Source organism: Terrapene carolina, unplaced genomic scaffold (genome assembly GCF_002925995.2).
Source record: "Terrapene carolina triunguis isolate 2854851 unplaced genomic scaffold, T_m_triunguis-2.0 Scaffold247, whole genome shotgun sequence".
NCBI classification, from domain to species: domain Eukaryota; kingdom Metazoa; phylum Chordata; order Testudines; family Emydidae; genus Terrapene; species Terrapene triunguis.
The window spans coordinates 17827785-17852314 of record NW_020664598.1 but is presented as its reverse complement, the minus strand read 5'-3'; the positions used below and the strand labels follow the sequence as shown (position 1 = coordinate 17852314).

The following is a 24530-nucleotide window of genomic DNA, read 5'->3' as shown; positions in this document are numbered from 1 at the left end:
GGCAAACCCTCAGACTGTAGAGGCAACTTACACGGAGAAAAAAAATACTGCTTTTGCCACTATAGTTTATACTGGTTCCCCAAGTGACACAAGCTATACTGACAAAAGCACTTTTCTGCTAGTATAAACAACAGCCACACCAGAGCTTTTGCTGGTATAGAAATGCTGTTAAAAAAGAGTCACACTATTAACTGACATTACTATATTAGCAAAAGTTTCTAGTGTTGGCCTCTTTGTTCCTAGCCTGAGTTCTAATGTGTCGGAGAAAAACACAGTTCTCACTCTCTTTTTGGGTTATGTAAAACATAACAAGGGGCCAGACTCTGAGCTGTGGCTGAGGAGCATTTGGTGCAACAAATGGGGCAAAAAATGGCCTTAAGCCAACTTTGCTCCCTTGATTCTGGATCCCCAGTTCCCTGGTGCAATTTAGAACAGCCTAAGGGCTGTATTAAGTTGTACAAGCAGCTCATAGCCCTACTGAGCTGCCCCAGCGGCCAAGGATGTCCCAACCATGCCTCCTCCCACCAGTCATGTCCCCCACAACTTGCTGACCACAAGGATGGGAGTGGGGGGACTGAGTGACATACAGATCACGACTGTCACTCTGTCACCAGAGGATCCTGCCGATGGATGGAGACACTGGGTTTCGAGCACCTCTAGGCCAGCAGGCTGGTGTAAAGGCGTCTTAACGGAGCTGAGGATCTGGCCTAATATCGCTAACTTTCTTTCTTTGGCTAGCTTCTTTGCAAGACTGTCTGAGCCAAAGTGGCGTGTCTTCCCAAAAAGTAAACTCACAGCTAGCAAAAAAAGTAACAAACAGCACATCAGAACCAAAAAACAGCCACCACCCCTGCCCTAAAACCCAAAGGGGTCCTGCCTGCCGGTGAGAACTTAACATCACTCTTCATTACCATCGGGTAGACAATCTGCTGCTGCAACAGGGCAGTAGGGAGAGGAGGGGGGAAGTATTTTAATTTTATTGAAGCCATTTGACCTCAATGTTAAACTTACTTGAGCAGATTTCCAAGATTGAAGAGAGCTCGGTTATGCTGTGGGTTTAACTGAAGAGCTCTTCTATAGTATTCCTTTGCTTCCACCAAGTCTTTGGTCAGCGTGCCGAGGTTGTTCAGAGCACTCGCATGACGAGGATACAATCTGGGAAAGGGGACATTTCAAATCACAGTCATTCAGATACTGACAAACAAAGCTATCAGCTTTAATACTCTCTCTTCCCAACACCAGATGAGGCTATTGCAGTTATTCTTCTTTCTGTAAGTGAAAATAAACCTCTGAACCATGCTGATGTATTTCTCCTCCCCTGCAGCAGCTGAGAAAGAGTTGGGAGTCTTGGAGCAAAAACATCATGTGCAAGATAGCCGTTCTAAAGAAGGGATGGGGGGAAATGTGCTCAGTCTCCAGAGAAAAATGCAAATCAGACCTATTCTTATAGATCTCCTGGCAGTTGGGGTGAAGGAGGATGTTTATTACATAGCTTGTCCTCCTAGCAGAAGACAAGAGTGGTTACAGCTGGTCAAAATTTTTCATTATAATTTTTTTTGACACATTTTTTCCCATCAAAATGGAAATTTCCATGGGAAACATTCATTTCTGATTTTTTTCCCCATTTGTTTCCAACAAAAACCAAAAAACCCCTTTCTAACATTTTTCCATTTTCACCAATAAAAGTTGAAACAAAACTCCAGGACAATCTCAATTTCAAAACAAAACACGTCATTGGAGTCATTTCCCACTTACAAAATCAGCTGTAGAAGAACATTATCCAGACAAAACAAAATGATCAAACTTTGGAAATACGCTTTTACAGTTGCCTGTGAGTATGAATTCTCCTTAACGTCTAGTTAATATATAAACTGAATGGTAAAAAATTAGCGGTTCAAAATAGAGCCTTAACTCAGCCTTTCTGTGTTGCAATAATATTGCACAACATGTCAAATTCATCTGTGGTGTAATTCCACTGAATTCACAGCAGTTTGTGGTCCAACACCAATCTCAACTCTCAATTGAAATTGGGCTCCTAAGTCAGTATTTTGGTTTGTTTGTTTCCCTAAAAAGTGAGAAATGAAGTGGTCAAAAGTGAGATCTGAAATGCAGGTTCCTAGAGAGAGAAGATGATGAAGGTGTAAGTTTATTATTAATTATTATTATTATGAAATAAACAAACACCCAGAAGCCCCAATCAACTTCAGGGCCCTATTGTGCTGGGCATAGTTCTTCCAGATAGTTTTTTCCTCTCATCTCTGGCTATTTTTTCTGCCTACCTCTTCTCACCTTTTTGCCTGAATTCATAAGAATCTGATTTGGGAGCTTTAATCCAGATAAACTGAAGTTTAGTTTAAACAATGCACAGCTGCTTCTCCAGCCCTGCCCTCTCTAGTTCTTTCACAACTGATTTTGCTAGTGGGGTATCACTTATGAACCAGGGTTTTCATATTTCAAGTTCCCAAATAGAGGACGCTGCTGGAGGGAGGGTGAGCGGGAAAGGAGAAGGTACAGCAATACCATACCATGCCACCCTTACTTCTGCGCTGCTGCTGGCAGTGGTGCTGCCTTCAGAGCTGGGTGGCTTGCCAGCAGACACCGCACTCCAGCCACCCAGCTCAAAATCACAGACATTTGTTCATGTTTCAAAAATTCTCCTGGATGGAGATCAGAGATAATATCAGGGAAAACTCGGACATATGGTAACCCTGTTATGAACCCTAAGGAGGAAGGATGGTCCAAGGGTGAGGATGCTGGCCTGGGACCCAGCTCGAATTCTAAGTTCCACCACAGACTTCCAACATGACCTTGGGCACAGTGGTTAGTCTCTTTGTGACTCAGTTCCCTATCTGTAAAATAGGGGTAATACTACTCTCTAACTTCACAGGAGTGCTATGAAGATAAATACATTAAAGATGTAGGTGCTCAGATACCATAGTAATGAGGGTCATATAAGTGCCTGACATAAACAGAACGTTAACTTAAAGTTTAAGACTTTATCTGGGAATTTCCCTATTTTTCACCCCATCTTTTCTCATGATGTTATGAATGACAGCCCAGGGATTTTCTTTTCTTAAGTACCAGGAACATTTTTGTATTTTGTTACTGATTTTATATTCTAGTTTTACACCAGTCTCTTTCTGAGTCTATGGCATATGAACAGTTCTGGCAAGGGGCCTGTTTGTGGGAGGATCTGGAAAGGTATGAGGGAACTCAAACAACTAGGGATGCGGTTCTGGTGGAAAACACAGGTAACTTTCTACGAATAAGCATGATCAAATGTCTCAAAATCATTTTATTCCTTCACCACAATCCCTAATGTACAGGTACTAATAGCTGTGTAATTGATCTCTAAGTATTTCCTGGACGCAACCATATGCATTTTTAAAACGTAGTCTGTCATTTAACTGCCGTCATACTATAACTGATGGCTAAATATTCTGTCACCATTCCTCATGTTCGGATCAGCATCTTGTGTTCATCCATGAGAGACTTTGGTTGCTGCAACTACTCAGTTGCGAAAGTTTACTTGACAGTTCGTGGATGTATAAGCCCTTATATCTTGCACAGCTAAATAGTCCATCGGCACCACCATTCACCAACAGTACATTTATTTACCTCTCATTCAGTTGGCTTTTTCCCTAATGCTTCTTCTAACATACACCGCTACCTCGATATAATGCGACCCGATATAACACGAATTCGGATATAACGCGGTAAAGCAGTGCTCCGGGGGGGGGGGGGGGTCTGCGCACTCTGGCAGATCAAAGCAAGTTTAATATAATGCGGTTTCACCTATAATGTGGTAAGATTTTTTGGCTCCCGAGGACAGCGTTATATCGAGGTAGAGGTGTATAAACAATGAGTTACAAATGAAGGACCTAATTGTGGCTGGCCCTAACACAGCTGCACTGGGGCATGGAAGCCCATCATCTCCCCACACAACCAGCCTGGAGTCCCCCTCTGGGTGTGGGAGGAAGGGCAGGCTCTACCGAGCTGCTACATCCACCCCATGAGCAGGTGGGCAGGGATGGGGGGGAAGGGGAAAACAAGTGAAGCCCTGAGTCCATCCCCCAAATGTACTGGCCAGCAGAACTGAACGGACACAAGATGATAGATGCTGTAGGAAATTCCTCGCACCAGGAACTATGGGGCAGTAGGGATGAATCAAGTCACAGCAATTTTCTTGGGCTGCTTCAGGGATGGCACAGCTATGCTGCCACTCCATACAGGGGGCTCTGGGATAAGGTTCAAGGTAGCCACCAAACAGACAGACATTTTAGAGCTCAGTTTTGTTTCCATACGGGTCCATGGGAATTTTGCCATTGATTTCATTGGAAAAAAGTTCAGGGACTTTCTGGGTCATTTTTTTTTCTATTTCTGCTTCAAAACAAACCTGTGCATTACTTTATAGTCAGTACTCACGAAGCATGAGGCAGTTTTAACGCCTGACACCAAGTTGTGTTTGAGTTATGAGTGGGCAAAAGCACTTAAGACAATTATTGGAAAAGTCAGAAATATATTAACATTTTACAGCCCTTTAACTAGTGTTTTTCCCTCAAACTTTCAGAAATAAATTCTCCTCTGGCCTAGGAGTGTTCACATGAAATTTTAGCCCCAAGGGAATTTTCTGGGGAAATTTAGAAGGGAATGAAAACCCAAGTTAAAAATACAGAGCTGGTTTCATCCTTAAACTCTTTAACTCCTACCAGCGGCTCCATAAATAAAGGACTTGAACTCTGCGTTAAAGCCTCTGCCATCAAATGAAGTAAATTACAGTATGCACACACTTCTTCCAGCTGTTCTATGCTGTACTTCATGTGCTTTAGATTTACTTATGGTCATATGACCCTTTACAAAAAATAATATACCCTGAGGACCAGCTCCTGAGCCAGTGTGAATTGATTTAGTCCCATTAAAGTCAATGGAGCTTTACCAATTTATACCAGCTGAGGATTTGGTCCTAAATTTAAAGCACTTTTGTCGAAGCCATTTGTAATGTTACCAGCAATAGAAAACAAGAACTGTCACACACACCACATGCAAACAAGCATTAGGAGAAGAGACAGCAGCAGAGAAAAACCAACGTGTAATGAGATGACATGGTATTCAATGGGTTCATGAGAAAGGGTCTGATCCTGCCACTCTTAGTTATGTTGAATACCTTACTCTGCAAGTAGTGCCATTGAAGTCAAGGAGTAAGGTGCTACTCAATGCAATAAGGGGGCAGGGAGGGACACAATCAGGCCCTAAGGGGACCGTGGTCTCACTCCATCTGACTTCTGTGCATGAACTCCAATGTTGTCAGTATCAATGTTAGGGGAGTAAAAGAGAGGTTAGAACATAGCCCTGAGCTAGACTGACAGAACACAATAAGCCTGCACTCAGGTTACACCTTATGGCTTAATCGATTAAAGGCCTTTAAAAACATTCCCACAAAGTTTGCAAATCATTTGCATGTACAAAAGGGTTCTAGGCTGGGGTGTTGTTGTTTTTTTAAATTAAACAGACACCTGCACATTTTGCATTTCTTAAAAAATAAGATTTTCAAAATGTAGCCCAATGTCACCCTTTGTCTGTCTGTCTTGTTTAGAATGTAAGTTCTTCATGGCAGCGGCTTTCTCGTCCCAGGTGTTTATACAAGGCCTACAATGGTTGTACGGTGCCTACTCTCAGTTGGGGTCTCTCAGTGCTCCAGTAGTAGTAATAACACACAGAACACAGACTTTGTTTTATAAATAGCTATCGCAGTTTGAGATGCAGAGAGTCAACGGTTCAAATTTACACACTGTCCTATAGCTTCTTTTATGAAACGGAGCGTTCCATCTGGATGGACCCCTCCACCCACACGTCATCGGTAATGGCAACAGTCTGCAGGCAATATCCCTCTTGCGATGTATCTGATTAGGCAGAAATTCCTCTAGGCTTCACATAATCAAATGCAAGTGCTGCATTATTTATGAAAGAAAGCTGATTTCATTAAACTTCTCCCTACAACAAGCAGCTCAAGTGAAAAATCAATTTTCCCCTTCTTTTAGAAACCCTAAGTATTTTCTTTAAGAATCTGCTTTCGTTGGCAATTACAGCAGAAGTTCTGAAACAGCACAATTCACTTAAAACCTTCCCCATAAAAGTATACTTTAAATAAGGTTGGGCTTTGATTTCTGAAGAAAAAACAAGTGGGATGTTTTCTTGTGGCAAAATGAATAATTCAGATAGCTCCTCCAGTGCTGCTGCTGCAATTGTCAGAATAAATTTAAGCAGCCGTGCCTTTAACTATTACAGGTATACACTACATAAAACTCCTGTTAGTAATTATCCTCCAGTTCTTTTAGGCTAGCAATATTCCCTCTAATACAGTCGAACAAAAGCCTCATTGCCTGGCACAGACAAGAGATTTCTACTTTCACCCAGAAGACACAGAGCATAAAACGCAAACAGATTTTCAATCTTTAAATACCAATGACCATTTAATTTTGATTTAATGTAGTTATTACCTAGCATATTATTAAAAACTGTTCAGTGACTCACTTACTTCTGTGGTAAAAGGCAGTTCTGAAAGGGAAGGGGGAAAATGGAGTTTGTTATCATGGATACAATCTATAATCCACCAAGAATTTTAATTTAACTTTTAATTCGAATATTGGGAAACCAGTTAAACAAATGACAAGTCCTGTTCATAGTACTGCATTTAAAGGGCTCTTGATCTGGCACCAAAGGTATTAAAGGGGGAAAGGGCATTAGCTTGACAACTCCCTACCCGCTTCTACTGAGTTCTTTATATTTTTCCATGGCCATAAGCCTGAAAGGGCAGAAAACAAAAGGGAATGTGACTATTCACAACTGCCCAAGGAAACAGACAATGAGTTAAGGGCAGTTAAGGAATGGTAAGGCAGAAGCACAAGGGTCTCAGTGATCTCACAGCTGCCAGTGGCCTCAAGTATGACAAAGAGACCTGTCATAGGAGATCAGAGTCTAAGATAATTTCAGTCCCAAACAATGCCCTGGCCCTGCAATGCTGTTGCAATAGGGGACTGCAGTGCCTCTTCCAGGTGATCAGTGGTCCCAACTACCTAGTTAAGTGTCTTTCAGCTGCAACTCTAGCCACACCTCTCTGCTGGCCATCTCAGCTTTCTTCAGAAGCACCTGCTGATAGCCCTGTGGAGACCCTGGGTTCCACCCTTTCCTTTCAATATCTAACTGCCCCCCCCCCCCAGCTAAAATTCAATCGAGTTCACAGAAAACCCTCCGGGGCACCTGGAGTCCTAGTGCTTTTCCATTTACCAACTTATTTACAAAAAATATTTCTTGAAAACATTTTAAATTGTTGGCCAACATGGACCTGATGAGCCTACAGGTGACTCTAGAGCAGTGGTGGGCAACCTGCGGCCTATCAGGGTAATCCGCTGGTGGGCTGTGAGACAATGTTTACATTGCGGGAAGCAGCGTGGGTCACAGGGACATGCTGGCCACCACTTCCCGCAGCTCCCATTGGCCGGGAACGCCACTGCGAGCGGCCATGCCTGCGGATGGTCAATGTAAACACTGTCTCATGGCCCGCTAGTGGATTACACTGATGGGCCGCAGGTTGCCCACCACTGCTCTAGAGCACTAGTGATTGTGTGAAGCCTATTTGTGTTGTCACAAAAAATATTTCAGTGGATTTCAGATTCAGCCATTTATCATGATAGGCAGTGGGAGAAATCAGCAACTAATTTCATTGGCTAATTCTGGGTTGCCCTGTTTTATATGCTCCTTTTGACTAAGGAACTTAGCAAAAACTTGAACTTTTCATCTTCAAAACAGCCATGATTAATGGATCACCACAACACTCTTGCAAGGTATCTAAGTATTATTACCCTTATTTTACGGATAGGGAAACTGAGGTAGAGTTTAAGGGACAGCCGGTGGCAGGTCACGTCTTAGATTTGCAGGATGTCCCTTTGTATCTTCTCTCCCAGTTCACTGGACTGGATTCTTCCAATCCACACATAACCTCCTTGAAGTCAACACTCAGCACAAGTAAGAATGGAAGGAGTACCACTGACTTCAATGTGCTTTAGTGTAGTAGAATCAGGCCCTCGTTAAATAAGCAAAAACATTTGCTGGGAGGATGGCAAGTCTTTTTAAACATGATTCCCACCCTCTCCCTATACTCACCTGAATATTTTATTGACATCATTGTGCCAACAAAAGTAAAAATGTTACATTAATATATCAATCATGCCAAATTTTTACATTACACATTTATATACACACCAGCATATTATTTCAAACGAATTCTATTACATCACATTCACTTCCATGCACCTAAGTAATTTCTTATTAAAACTGTGTGACAGATTGATTTAAAACTATACTGGATAAAATCTGAGGAGCAAGGGTACTACATGGAACAATCCTCTTCTGGCAAGGAGATGCTATATGACTAAGGCTAAGATTTTGTCACGAATATTTTTAGGCAATGTCAGACATGTCATGGGCAATAAAGAAAAATTAATGGAATCCGTGACCTGTCCATGACTTTTACTAAAAATATCTGTGACAAAATGGGGATCTGCAGGTCCCCACACAGCCTGCAGTGGGGCAGTTGCGGGGTGACTAGGAGCTCCGGGAGCCCCCACCATGGGTTGGGTGTTGGAGCTCCAGGGTCTCCCGCCGCCCACGGCTGGGAGCTGAGGGGGCCCCTGCTGCCTGCAGCTCCAGAGGTCCCTCACCAGCTGCAGGGGCCAGGAACTGCTGGGTTCCCCCACGGTGCCTGGGAGCTGTGCGGTACCCCCTCTGACTATGGGGGCCGGGAGCTGTGGGTCCACCAGAAGCGGCGGGGATACCTGACAGCTCCTGGCCCCCGCTGGCGGTGGGGGGACCCTGCAGCTCCCAACCTCCGCAGGCTGAAATCACGGAGGTCACTGGAAGGCACGGATTCCATGGCTTCCACAACCTCAATGACTAAATCGTAGCCTTAAGTATGACCTAACACCAGTATGGTCTCAACCCAACAGACTGTCACATGGGCACAGAGGTTTGCAATTCACAGGATCAGGGTCTTTTCCAAATTTGTCTTCTAGGAACATTTTAATATTTTTGTAAAGGACAAAGGCATATATTGAAATATTCAGAGGTATCTTCTGTCTCTTTAACCCCAGTGCATTAATGGTTTTCCAAATCTAGTTCCTTCCAGCTTTAAAAAAAAAATCACTGCAGACCAGTATTCTCAAAGGAGTCTAAGGGAATTAGGCACGCAAACCCCACTGATGATTGTTAGCTGGGTGTTTAACACACTTAGGCTCCTTTGGAAATTCCAGCCATAGTTCTTTTCAGTGGATGTATTAAATCTGTCAGATCCTTGGCTGCAGCAACTGTGTGTGCAAAGGTGGCCTGTCTGCTCGCCTGATCCTAAGCCACGCACTGGTCCATTCTCAGGTGTAAGTTACACCAGCCGCTGGTAGTTGCAAGGGAAAAAGGCTCTGTAGGTAAGGAACTGAACTCAGCTAGTGCAGATCTCTGTTCAACTGCCACAGGTTTCCTGTGTGACCTTGGATAAGTCATTACTCTCTGTCTTGGTTCTTCATCTTTCTCCCACCTTTTGTCTCTCTATGTAGAGTTCAAGCTCTTCAGGGCAGGGATTGTCTGTGTATTGTACAGTGTCCAATACAATGGGATTCTGATAGCAGTTGGGACTTCTATGTGCTGTTGTGTTAAATTTAATAAAGTGCCAACATGGTAGCCGGATAGGGTGACCAGATGTCCCGATTTTATAGGGACAGTCCCGATTGTTGGGTTTTTTTCTTATATAGACTCCTATTACCCCCCAACCCGTCCCGATTTTTCACATTTGCTGTCTGGTCACCCTATAGCCAGGGATCATGCTGCCTCCCTCCGCCCCCCAACCATCCTCTGCTATGCCTGCAGCAGGAAGTGGGGGTGGTGTAGGAATATCTACACTGGCTCTATGCCACCAGAAAATTCTTCTTTTCCTGGAATGATCCTTTCATGTCTGGCTATACCACATTTATTGGCAGAGCCTGCCAGCAGCCAGCACAGAACAGCCATACTGCACCCCAATATCCAGGGGAATGTTTTTCCCAAAAGAAAGAAAAGAGAAGAAGAGAGAAGCAAAATAGATGTAACCTAAAGTAGGCAGAAGCAGCATGATTCTTCAAGCTTGGCATCCATGACAAGCATATCCGAGAGCATTAAATTACACAAACAAGTTTGTACTACACTAAACCCCATTTCACTTTATGAATTTTCATGACATTCTAAGAACCATCTGGGGAAAAAGAACTTGCAGACTGAGTACAGAGGAGATAAAAAAGAAGGATTTTACGTCAAACAGTACTGAGGCTAAAAATAAAAACTAATTTGCTAAACTCTAAGTTCCCAGTGATGCTGAGCTATTAGGTATGTGCTGTAATAAGAACAGTTCTTCAGGTCCTCTCATTTGTACATAAACGACAAGAATGCATACACATTACACTTTCCCACTGAAAATCCTAGGAGCACGTCTAACTTTTTTCTAGCCCCCTTTTTAAACAAAGTTATCCACTAAATGAATGAAAATGCATTTTTGATCATTTCCAGCTCCTGAAGAATCCATTCAAAACTTCTAAATAATTGAGCTCTAACAAAAGGCTGTGCAGCCATGATATGCCTAATACAAAGAGAGAACAGTTTAGGTATCACTATGTAATCCAAGAAAACTATACAAATACAATGAAGTGCAGGACATTATAGGCTCAGCTACACAGCCAAATTATTGGGGACTATATAACAAAATGTAAGAACATAAGAACGGCCATACTGGGTCAGAACAATGGTCTATCTAGCCCAGTATCCTGTCTTCTGACAGTGGCCAATGCCAGGTGCCCCAGAGGGAATGAACAGAACAGGTAATCATCAAATGATCCATTCCCTGTTGCCCATTCCCAGCTTCTGGCAAACAGAGGCTAGGGACACCATCCCGGCCCATCCTGGCTAATAGCCATTGATGGACCTGTCCTTCATGAATGTGTCTAGTTCTTTTCTTAACCCTGTTATAGTCTTGGCCTTCACAACATCCTCTGGCAAAGAGTTCCACAGGTTGACTGTGTGTTGTGTGAAAAAATACTTCCTTTTGTTTGTTTTAAACCTGCTGCCTATTAATTTCATTGGGTGACCCCTAGTTCTTGTGTTATGAGAAAGAGTAAATAACATTTCCTTATTTACTTTCTCCACACCAGTCATGATTTTATAGACATCTATCATATCTTCCCTTAGTCATTTTTTTCCAAGCTGAAAAGTCCCAGTCTTATTAATCTCTCCTCATATGGAAGCCATTCCATTCCTCTAATCATTTTTGTTGCCCTTCTCTGTACCTTTTCCCATTCCAATATACCTTTTTTGAGATGGGGAGACCACATCTGCATGCAGTATTCAAGATGTGGGTGTACCATGGATTTATATAGAGGCAATATGACATTTTCTGTCTTATTATCTTTTTCCTAATGATTCTCAACATTCTGTTAGCTTTTTTGACTGCTGCTGCACATTGAGTGGACGTTTTCAGAGAACTATTCACGACTCCAAGATCTCTTTCTTGAGTGGTAACAGCTAATGTATACCCCATCATTTTGCATGTATATTTGGGATTATGTTTTCCAATATGCATTACTTTGCATTTATCTACATTGAATTTCATCTACCATTTTGTTGCCCAGTCACCTAGTTTTGTGAGATCCCTTTGTAACTCTTTGCAGTCTGTTTTGGACTTAACTATCTTGAGTAGTTTTGTATCATCTGCAACTTTTGCAACCTCACTGTTTACCCTTTTTTTCAGATCATTTATGAATATGTTGAATAGGACTGGTCCCAGTACTGACCTGTGGGGGACGCCACTATTTACCTCTCTCCATTCTGAAAACTGACCATTTATTCCTACCCTTTGTTTCCTATCTTTTAACCAGTTACTGATCCATGAGAGGACTTCCCTCTTATCCCATGACAGCTTACTTTGCTTAAGAGCCTTTGGTGAAAGCTTGTCAAAGGCTTTCTTAAAAACTAAGTACACTATATCCACTGGATCACCTTTATCCGCATGCTTGTTGACCCCCTCAAAGAATTCTAGTAGATTGGTGAGGCATGATTTCCCTTTACAAAAATCATTTTGACTCTTCCCCAACAAATAATGTTTATCTAGGTGTCTGACAATTCTGTTCTTTACTATAGTTTCAACCAATTTGCTTGGTACTGAAGTTAGGTTTACCAGCCTGTAATGTCAGGATCGCCTCTGGAGCCTTTTTTTAAAAATTGGCTTTACATTAGCTATCCTCCAGTCAGCTGATTTAAATGATAATTATACTAACTGTGGTATGTAACCTATCTTCTGTCTCTTTAATCACAGTGCATTAATGGTTCCCCATCTGGTTCCCTTTGTTTGACCCTTTGACCGCACTGCTGCCCCTATTATTTCATTAGTTGTCCCCCGTAATCATTTGGTTTCCAGGTCCTGTGGGTCCCCCCCTTAGGCTGGGGGGGGGGATCCTTTAGTAGTGGGCAAGCTTTGCCCGCCCACTTCCTGGATCCCAATAGGATTAATGGTTTTCCAAATCTAGCTCCTTGCATCTTGCCTGTGTAGACACAACCAAATCATGACTGTCATGTTATGAAACTCATGTGACTTCACGTGATGAAGTCCTGGAAAGACTTGGACTGTAGCACAGTTTTGTAACTTTGGTTAGAACATAGCATAGTCCCATCCACACTCCTATTCTATCAGTTATTCTGCACCCACTTCATCTCTGTGGCGTTAGTGTGGGCATCCAACCTATCTGGCACTGGTCCAGCTCTTACACCAAACAGACCCAATAGGGTAGGAATCCTATACACAGACAGAATTAGTTCAACTTGACAGACAAGGGGTCTGACAGTCAAGTGATCCTGCCTATCTGTTCTGGCCAGCCTACAGTCAGTGCTGGAACAGAAGAGGAAGGAAGAGGAGAGAAAGGTAAGCCACTTATGCACCTTCCCATATTCTGGGGCTGACTGGGGTCCTCCTCAGCCCTTAGCATGAGTTAGAATATGTTGGAGCAGCCCTGGGGCTACTCTATGATACATACATCTCCATGAGACCGTAACCCTAACCTGGAAATAGCCAGGGTTGCAGACTGAGCCAAGTATCTGCTTAATACTGCCAACAATGTTCAAAAGTCCTGGCCCCATGTCCTCACAAGACAAAAGCTGGACAGGAAGCAAGTCTTCCATTGTCCCTAGAGGAGCCTTGGTAAGATTGGAGGAAGCAAACATCTTCTATGATGATATAGTATGAATCCATGGCCACCCAGTGACTCCTGAAGAGGGAGTGTCCACTCAAAGACATTACTGGGAGTGATCCAAAAAACTTCATAAGGTAAATCACAGAAGTCTCATGGATTGTTGAGGGGGGAAAATATGATTGTGGGGAGCAGGGGAAACGCATGTGAACCCAAAATCACAAATGAACTTGAGTCTCTCCAAAATAATTGTTATCCATTGGCAATAATCTTCAAGAACTCATGGATAACAGGTGCAGTTTCAGAGGACCGGAGAAGGACAGACATCCTATCTTTAAAAAGAGGAACAAAGAGAACCCTGGGGATTATAAATCAGTCAGCCTAATTTCAATACATACAAAGATACTGGAACAAATTTTTAAACAATCCATTTGTAAGCACCTAGAGGATAATAGGGTGATAAGTAATAACCAACATGGATTTGTCAAAAACAAATCATGCCAAATCAACCTCATTTCCTTCTTTGACAGGCTTATTGGGCCTAGTGTATGATAGGGAAGCTGTAGACGTGATTTATCTTGATTTTAGTAAGGCTTTTGACATAGTCCCACATGACGTTCTCATAAGCAAACTAGGGAAATATGGTCCAGACGAAATTACTATAAGTAATTATGAAATAACTTGCAACAGGTTAAAAGACCATACTGAAATAGTAGTTATCAATGGTTCGCTGTCAAGACGGGAGGACATACCCAGCAGGGCCCGCAGGGGTCCATCTTGGGTCCAGCACTATTTAACATTTTCATTAATGACTTGGATAATGGAGTGGAGAGTATGCTTACAAAAATCTGTGAACACCACCAACCTCAGAGGGGTTGTAAGCATTTTGGAGGACAGGATTAGAATTCAAAAGGACCTTAATAAATTGGAGAATTGGTCTGAACACAACAAGATGAAATTCAATGAAGACAAGTGCAAACTACTACATGTGGGAAGAAAAAAAATCAAATGCACAAATACAAAATGAGGAATAACTGGCAAAGTGGTAGTACTGCTGAAAAGGATGTGGGGACTATAGTGGATCAGAAATTGAAAATGAGCCAACAATGTGATCCAGTTGCTAAAAAGGTTAATATCATTCTAGGGTGCATGAACAGGAGTGTCTCATCTATGCCCTGGGAGGCAATTGTCCCACTCTATTCAGCACTGGTGAGGCCTCAGCTGGAGTACTCTCTCTAGTTCTGGGCACCACACTTTAAGAAAGATGTGGATAAATTGGAGACAGTCCAGAAGAGAGCAAGAAAAACGATGAAAGGTTTAGAAAATCTGACCTATGAGGAAAAGGTAAAAAAACTGGACATCAGTCTTGAAAAACGATGACAGAAGGAGGACCGGATAACAGTCTTCTAATATGATAAGGGTCGTTATAAAGACAATGGGGTTCAATTGTTCTCTATATCTAATTAGACAGGACAAGAAGCAATTGGCTTAATCTGCAGAAAGGGAGATTTAGGAAAAAACTTTCTAACCACAAGGATAGTTAAATACTGGAATAGGTTTCCAAGGGAGGTTGTGGAATCCACCATCACTGTCAGGGATGGTCTAGGTATACTTGGTCGTGCCTCACAGCAGGGGGATGGACTAGATGACCTCTCGGGGTCCCTTTCAGCCCTACATTTCAATGATTCTCTTATTTCCCATTGCCTGCACCCTGTATTTAAAATCAAATTATTGCACAGAGAGAGACTGTTTTATAATAAGACGCCGGGAGAATGGAATGGTCTTTAAGCACCAAGTCCTAATATGTAGAGATGTTTACTCCACTGAAAATAAAATCAATAGAGCAGTGACATTTTAGTTTTTATTGCACTGCCACAAGGCAACAGGCCATTCCTGTACCAGATGGGGCCTTGCCATAGCAGAGGTGTTTGGAACGCTACATATCCTCTTACAGGGCCCTGCAGAAGGATCTTTTGTGTTGTTGTTCATGGTCCCATGTATATCCTTTTGTTCTGAATAAATAAAACTATGGCCTTGCTTGATACTTGGCCAGTACGAAGCAGAGCAAGAGTGTGGAGGTGGAATATACTGTATTGCACGCTTTCCACAAAATACATTTTAAAATAAACTCCCTTGGTTAAAGCAATGTGCCTAACACTCCATTGCACTTTATTGTGACATCCGTTAAGTCTATGGCTCAGGTTTTTATCAGGCATCCTTTTCAGCCAGCAAATGTCATTACATCACTCAGCAATTATCTCAAGTTATCTACATTTACTAATGCAGTCTATTAGTTTATTCTGTCCAAATATGGCTTCATCAAACCCCAAACGAAAGGGATCGCCACAAGTGACTACTCTGGGTGTCATAAGGACATTCAAAGCATCAGGAGTGAACACAACCATGTCTATAACAGGGTAGCAGTGTAAATTCTAACTCATTGTAAAAACAAGCTAACAAACGGTGCTGGTATTGTAAATCATTCCAAAAATAAAGCGCAGCTGGTGTTCCAGGCCACCTGCAGTTTGTGCTGAAAAGAGTTCTTCTATATACACATTATATTTAAAATAAAAGGTCATGTGAACAAGATTTTGTTTTAATACACAGAGAGTGCAATTTAAACACCATTTAAACAACCCCAGATACTGTTGATTTAAATATATAAAAAGTCAGTCGGTAAGACTGTGGGAAAGCTTAGCTAAAAAAACAGTGTCATTAACACTCCCTAGGGTTTTATTTTTAAGTGGGGGAGGGAATAGAGTCGTGTGACTGGTTAATGTCAACCCATCACAAATGATGTTATGGGGCAGCTTTTTCTCAACATGGGGCAGCAGGAAATGTGGCTATAGCACATATACCTATGCCCCCTTTGTTTGAGCTTCTCTCCTGCAAGATCTCATGATAATGCAAGTCAGTATTTCTACTGAAACTTCCAGCTTTCATTATGTGAATGAAGCCTTAAGTGACTGCACTTGTGTTCTGCAAGGCCCAGATTCTTCCTCCCCTGCAATACTAGTATTTCCAACCAGTAAACCAGCCTGTTTGCCTCCTAGCTCTTCCTCCACCGGGAACTCTTCCCCCGGGGCAGACGTTCTCCCGAAGGCCTATGGGACAACTGCCTCAGGAGACCTCTTCGCTCCGCAGATGTTCCCTAGGTGCTCCACTTGATGGGAGGAGATCAGAAAAGAAAGCCCAAAAGGGCTGTCTGACTCTCTCTCTCTCTCGCTCTCTCTCTCACACACACACTCTCACACCATATGTGTATGTGTGTATATTCCCCATTTTACATTTATGTATACACACACACACACACACACACACACACCCCTCCCGGGAGGGGGACAAGCTTGCAATGATCTGCAAATGGACAAAAATAATTATTGTATACACACACACACACTATGTATATAGATATGAATACTTTATATTGCAGGGGTGGCCAAACTGTGGCTCGCGGAGTCCCCCCCGCTCCTCCCCTCCCCATTCTCCACCTATCAGACTGGAGGGGGAGGCTCAGGACCTCTGCCCTTCAGCAGGGTGGTGGGGTAAGGGCATTTGCCCAGTGGAGAGGGGGTTTCTGGGCTTCGGCAGGAGCTGGGCTAAAGCCCCAAGCCCTGTCAGGCCCTCCTGCGGGGCTGATGCCCTGAGCCCTGGCCCCTGGCAGGTGTGCCCTGGCTCTCAAACTTCTGAAGATTGTCAGATGCGGCTTGGAGGGCTAGTAAGTTTGGCCACCCTTGTTATGTTGTATTATATAATATCAAATACCAAATATTTCATATACATACATATATATAAAATTAAAGTTCAGATTGGAAACAGGAACCAATTCACTTCTTTGTCCACGTTTCCCATGGGAGATAGCAGCTCTGGATTGCTTCAGGATGCCTAACTCCCTATGCCTGCTAATATCATCTCTGTCCCTCCCTCCCCATTTTCTTCCCCCATTTCATTTTTGTGAGTATTCACCCAGCAGCAAAAATTAGTTATAAATAATACATTCAATTATAAATAAATTATTTTTGTCCGTTTCCAGATCATTGTATCATCTCTGACCCAAAGATAATTCTCTCCTGTGTCTATAACTTAATTTGAAAACAACAATATACTCTGTTAAAAAAGGGTAAGGACCAAATTTCAGAGACAGCCTCCAAATCTGAATGCCCCAAAATTTTGGTGTTCAATTTTGGGTGCCAAAATTGTTGCCTACCTCAAAACTTAGCTTGGGCTGCACAAAATGTAATTTGTGCGACCAAATTGAGCAAAGCCTCTAATTACATAACAATTCCTTAACACAAATGTGTTGATACACACAACCCGAAGATTCAGGGGAGGCAAAACTCAGCCAACAAAAACTTCATGTCTAAAAACCTGTGTCCACAATTTTAGCCCTGGAAATACAGAGGATGGGATGAGGCCACTTTGAAAATTTAGTTTTGAATTACCACAATTTTTCAAGTTTGCATTTTTTCCTCTGTTGCCAGAACGCATATTAAAGTGATAATACCACTTTGCTGGAATTGATTTTTAAAACTCTGCTATATTCATCCATGCGCATCAGCTTACATTCATTCCTGATGAATAATAAAAAGGTCTCCTCAGCAACACAAGGCTTAGGAAGAATGAAAAAACACCAAAATTCAACAGCCATCAACAACAACAAGAAATATTCATTAGCACATTGTAAATATTCCTCACATCAGCATGAAATTAAGTGTCCTGATACTCTCTCTCTCTCACGCAGGTGATAAGACAAGATTTATTTCATGTAAGACTAATATTTTTTGATTTCTGTCAACAGGGGGTCTCAAGCAGAACTAGCGGAAGTAGAAAATCTGCAACAGCAGCAAGCCTTTAGACTAGCCTTAAGAGATAATTTTCTCTAACCTATTACCTATAGCATTTTTATTACCTTAATTTTTTTTATTTTGTGAAGCAACACGTTTCTTCTGGGGCCACTATGGCATGACTGAGAAACTACCAAAGAGGTCGATTACAGTAATGTGTTTATTGTTCCATTGCAGGTCAGCTAAAAGGTTTAACACCCATTACTACAATTCCAGAATGCCAACGATTCATGAAATCTGGTTTATACATATTTTAGTTTGCACCCCCAAAAGGCTGTGCTTCCAGTTTAGATTTAATGTTCATTTCCAAACCTGACATAAAGGAGATACTTTTGCACACTTATGCACACACAGAGTTAAGCTTTTCTTTAAAATGATCATGTTCCTCTATATTTTTACATTTGGTCTCAGTTTTCATGTTCCCCAGCCCTAGCACTGTATATAATTAGGCTACACACTAATTCACAAAGCCAAGATAAACCAGAACATTTCATGATTGGGTCCTCCACATTGAGTGCTTAAAGAGTTTTCTAAAGGGTGATCTGCCACCATTTCAAACAAACATTCATTTTAAGAGGTGTTCAATGGGACTTCTGTCCTTTGGAAATATATTGTCCTGCAGGTTTATTATCAGAAAATACATTCTTCTGGGTCATTGATTAGTTGCATTGAAATCAATGGAGCAACACCAATTTATGCCAGCTGAGGATCTGGGAATAATAGGAATGTAAACAAATAGTTAAAGCACTAAGAGCTAGGATTCCTGAGACCTAGTCCTGACTGCCATCAATTTACTGTGTCTCCTAGGTGCCCTTCAATCAACGCATCTGTATAACAGTTATAATATTACTTACCTCACCGGGGTATTATGGTACTTCACTAAATGGTTGCACAGTAATTAGACATTGGCTGAAAGGTGTTGTAAGTGCCAAGTTTTATTATTAATTATTATTATTATTATTTTGAATAGTAATTTTGTGAGTAGTTAAGACAGCCAAGTACACTGTGACATCATGGTAATTTTTGTTTAGCAAATTTTTATACTTAATCTCATATTCATTAGAAATGCAACAAAAATTACATCAATTACAATTTGCCATAAAACTTTGAAAGCAAGCTAAAATGATCAATGGGCCACCAACACTGCTCCTTATGCAAAGGAAGCAAATTTACAATTTTGAACCTACACCGCTTTATATTTTAGTATATAGGCCCCCAACATTCTCTGACATACAGTCAGGGAGTGGGTGCTGGGGCAGAAGAGACAACATGGAGGAAAAAGAGATAGGAGAAGAGAGAAGATGGACAGAGAAGTAGAGTAGGAGTGGCACTATATAGATAAATATTAATATCCCCATTTTGCAGATGTGGAAAACTGAGGCACAGAGAGATTAAATGATTTGATCAAGGTCACATTTCTAGTCAGTGGGAAAATCAGAAGCAGAACCTATGAGAGCCTACGCTTAGTTTGAGCTCCAAGCACTAGACAACACTTGTTTTCCTAGGTATCTTATTTAGCAGGATTAGAATATTAACTCCTCAGGATGAGCACCTGCAGCTTGATTTTCTAAGGTGCCAAGCAACCCCAGCTCCCACTGAAGTCAAAGGGAGCTGAAGCTACCCAGCTCCTTTGAAAATCCAGTCTTTTACATGGCACAAGCACTACAGATATCATCCTCATCACAGGCTACATAGCTAATAAAGTTTAATAAACATGGCCTGCAATCAATTCTAAAATAGCCTCCTGTATAATTGAAATACTGCAGAGCAGAAGACAGCACCATAATTATGATAAATGGGTGCTGCTGAGCTAGAGACACAGCTGAGCAAAACCTAGTCAGCAAATACTATAAACTCTGAGTAACACACAAGCAGATGCCTGCACTAGTAGCAGTGTCAACGTGGGGAGGAGGGAGTGGCTAAGCAGTCATGGGTACTAGTAAGTTCACTTTTACAGATGGGTAGCGTTTGCTAATACTTTTTTTTAAAAAAACCTGTGATGTCCTCAGTATCCCTGTTCATATCCAAAATGCTGTCCAATGCCTCTCACATCCATTTTCCAGACATGGTGGGTGGCAGCAAACACCATCCTTCCAGCTAATCATGACTGGGTGGGGCTGTGTTTCAGAGCCATCAATATTATTCCTTAGTTGGCCGGTGGGTATTAGCACAGACACAGTCTAATTGGACTGAGGTAATTTCTGTCCTTCCCCCACATTTAGGGACTAAGCAAGCTGCAGATCAATAAGAAAAAGTTCCCAGCCATTTTTCTGTCAGAACCCCTAGTTTGCAAGGGATGATACCCTCTATATGCACATGTTCCCTTGCACCAAGCTATGTCCTACATGCCTTTCTTCTGTCCCTTTTTTCTGTCTACCTTTTCTCTTTTTCTGTCTTTGTGTCTCTTTCCTCTCTGGTGTGATTTTTTTTTTGTATCTTTGGCTTTTGCTTTCTGTTTTTCTCTCAGTCTTTTATTGTTGTTCTTTTTCTTGTGTTCGCTCCTCTAGGAGAGGCTCCCCTTCCCCATTTCTACAACTCAGAAGGAGGCTACATGCTGCAAGGGTGCCCATTCATTGAGCTGTAGGGCCAGGCTGCACAAGGCAACAGAAGGAAATTGTTTTGGGGAGTTCTGAAATTCAGGAACCCATTGATCAATTGACCCCAAATTTGGATCATGAACACTACCCCAGGCCTCCACGGGGCACAACAAATTTCCAAGCAATCCAAGTAACCATTCAGATTTTAGAGCACTAACAACAGTCTAGCTTGACAAGAATGTAAAAATTGGTGGGAATGGAAGCCCTCTATCCATTTTTCTGGATTAGTGCACATGCACTGTAAAAACATACCTTTTCTTAAATACTGTTCTTAGTTTGGGTCCCCAAAAGATTTAGCGGGCACCACGAACTACCTTTGGTAAAACTTGATAGATTGAGACTATTCTGACCGTCATCTTATCAATAGCCTGATCTCTAGCTCTGAGCACAAAAAAAAAACTACATACACCTGAGGAACTTTTTGAAAATTGGCTATCTGGAGAAGGGGAAGCATATTTCCACAATCCCTAGCTCAAATGACCCCAAATTTGGGTCAATAACCCTATCCTTCACCCTCCTGAGTGTCTTGACCCACACAGGTCTCAATCCCAAGATGACTACAGTTCATGGGAGCAGCCACGCTCCAGCCCTCCACCTGGCAACCTGCTGACACTAGCTTACCTGGGATCCACAAAGCCCAGCCCCAGTGTGAGGCTCCACCCCCTGAGGTCCAATTGGTGGAATCCCAGAACAGCCGATTGGCCTGCTGGCCCTACTTAAGCCGGCAGCAGGAACAGGAAGCTGTCTGAATAGCTGGGCTCCACTTTGCTCTATGTGCCTTCTGCTCCCTCCCCAAGTCCTGCTACCTGCTCCGGCTTCACTCATGGCATCTGATTTGTCGTGATCTCCAGTTTGTCTCCTACTTCTAACCTCCTGGTATCTAGACCCAGCTGACTCCTGTCTCGTGACTGCACAGTCTGGCTCTGACTACTAGGTCTGGACATCCATGACCCAGCCATGATGCTGAGGCACACCAAATTTCAAAGGAATCTGATCAAGCATGCCAGTTTTAGAGGATTAAGAAAGATGAATCTTTAAACAGAATTCAGGATGCAACCTAAACCACAGTGATGCTGCGCTGCTGCACCCATGCCTACGGGCAGCGTGGTCTGTAGGAGTAAGTGTTGGATTGGGCGTCATGAGGCCATGGGTTATAATCCTGGCTCTGATACAAATTTACTATGTGGCTTTGGCCAAGTCAACTCATCTTGCTGTTTTAGTTTCTCCATCTGTAAAATGGGGATAATACTATTTACCCACCTATCAGACTGGGATGTTCTGAGAATAAATTAATAGCGAGTGTTTGTATGGTGCTTTGAAGATATAAAGCTTTGTATAAGTGTTAAGTATTATCACTACTCTACCTTGGTGGTTACAGACTTAATATTTTTCATACATGCACAATTAATAATTTATTAATATAAATGGCCTGAGCACCTGCAAATACAGCTATGGCAACTCCCTCCCATTTACCAGTGTACATTCAGCCAAGTAAATGACACCTCACTGCTCAATGTGTAGCTATGGAAACTTTTGAATGCTACATACTTAACTAACACACACACTGTGGGAGAGATGCCAAATTACCTCATTTAATGACATAGAAACACTAAGCCAAAGAGCTTTCAAGTTAAGCTATAACTGCTACCAGGGAGCTGTCTATTGTTAGGAAAAGAGAAAACAGAGCACTTCATGTGCCAGAAGAGGAAAGTTTAAGTAAACAGTCTTAATCGGTGTTTCAAGGAACTTACTTGAGGGCAGTTTTGTAGTGATAGATGGCTTCACTGTTACGACCCTGGTCTTTCAGAAAATTGGCATAGTTGTAGTGCACCTTGGCATTATGGGGCAGAGTCTGCACACCTGAGCTACAAATGAGAAATAAAAAATGGAAAGAGGTTAACTGTTAAGACAGGTCCCCACAGATTCAGAGCTTCAAATCAGTCACAGTTTTGTATAGACATCAATGTGTAGACGCAACACCCTCATCACAGGCTAGCACCAGGGATTGAGCATGCGGTTTCTAGCACCAAAGACCTCTGCCGCTGGAGCTGAAGGACTAATGCTTACATTTTCAAAAATGAATAGTGATTTTAGGTGCACCAATTTTTGGATGCCCAATTTATAGCATCTGAAGGGGCCTGATTTGCAGAGGGCAGGCACTTAGCAACTTTTGAAAATTGGGCCCCTTTAAGGCTTCTCAAGTTGGGCACCCAAAGACCGAGGCATCAAAATCACTAGTCACTTTTAAACATCTTGACCTAAGTCCATTAGCTGGAAGTGGCAGTAGGTAGGCAGTCTGTCTGAATCAGCCACTAGAGGGGGAAGCATGATGCACACTGCACTGTGGGTTACACAGGTATTTATAAATAGCAGAAAAACTGAATGGAGGGTACATGGGGCTGAAAAGGAGCTGAACTATTGGCATTATCACTTAGAACACAGGAAGAAAAACACACACAAATGCCCACCCATTGCCAAATCAATAAAATGCAGCAGCTGTTTGATGACCAGATTTACATAAGAGAGTGCAAAACTGTGTGACTCTAAGGCTAGGTCTACACTACAGGAATAAGTCGACCTAAGTTACGCAGCTAATAACGTAGCTGGAGTCGATGTACCTTAGATCGATTTATTGTGGTGTCTATACTGCACTGGGTCGACAGGAGAAACTCTCCTGTTGACTTACTTTATGTTTCTTGTTCCGGTGGAGTACCGGAGTTGACGGGTGAGCGATTGGCGGTCGATTTAGCAGGTCTTCACTAGGCCTGCTAAATCGATCCCTGGTGGGTCGATCGCTGTGTGTCAATCCCCCGATAAGTGGAGACATGCCCTAAGAGAAATGCTGTAATGATGCTGGACACTAAAAGAAATAACAGAAGATGCATCATAGATCATTTCTCCTACAAAGACCTAGAGACTTGGGCACGCTCTCGTTGTCACATAAAGCAGAGAAACACAGCTTCCAGATATCCAGAGGATCTCTAAGGGTTATCAGGAGTAGAGATGGGCGAACTGGTTCATGTCATAAAGAAAAAGAACTGGCTCAAACCTCAGCCCTATTTCTTTTCACACAATTTGGTTAAGGTACACTTGTTTCACTGTTGCTTCCTCCTTCCCATCCACCAGATCAGACCTTCCTATCTATAGTAAGCAATTGCACAGATCAGCACATTTCCAGCCTTTCTGCCAGGCTTTGGCTTGTTCCTCCTTTCCAATCTTAGAGCGTGCTGACATATTCGTTTCCAAAGAAGAAGCCAAGTCTTGGCACATCTGAGAGACTAAAGAGCTACTTCTGAGACCCACACCGCTTTAAAAGGTAATGGGATTAGGCCAGGATGGGACTGGGAGAGAAGCAGATGTAGATGTCTCATAGGAGGCCTGGATAAGAAGGGGAAGAAGACATATTGGGCGTTGGTGGGAATGAGGATGCGGCAGTATGACATCAGCGTGTGTGGAGGTGAGAGAAGGAAAGGCAGACGGATGTGCATGCATGGTAGGAAGGAGAAACCTAGGTTTATCCACCGTAACTTCGTGTTCAGCACAACAGATCTGTGCTTTGCCTATAGGAGTTAGAAATGACTACTTGTTTGTTTTCCTAACCATAAGGTATTTCTAAATTATTTATCAGGAGGCACTAGGGCACAAGCCATTCTGTGACTAATCATTGAACTAAATCAGTTAATTGATGCTATTCTTAAGAGAATGATTCTCTATATTAGCTTTTATAAAGATATTGTACACCAGCAGCAAGTAATGTGTGAATGCTATGGCTACGTTAATTTCCATTAGCCTTGGAAGCTATTAACTACCCACTTACAACCTCTGGGCATTAATGGAAT

At 42.3% G+C, this 24530-nt stretch overlaps 1 protein-coding gene across 2 annotated transcripts in view; it reads right to left on the bottom strand.

Annotated features, from left to right (window-relative positions):
- The window catches only part of TMTC1 (transmembrane O-mannosyltransferase targeting cadherins 1), a 191527-nt gene that overhangs the window by 36131 nt on the left and 130866 nt on the right, over positions 1–24530 (bottom strand). For both annotated transcript variants that reach the window (XM_024202588.2, XM_024202589.2), the window contains 2 exons: positions 22443–22556; positions 1012–1155 (listed from right to left, as the gene is read on the bottom strand). In XM_024202588.2, coding sequence (XP_024058356.2) covers positions 1012–1155; positions 22443–22556 — 258 coding nt within the window. The remainder of the gene's footprint in view (positions 1–1011; positions 1156–22442; positions 22557–24530) is intronic.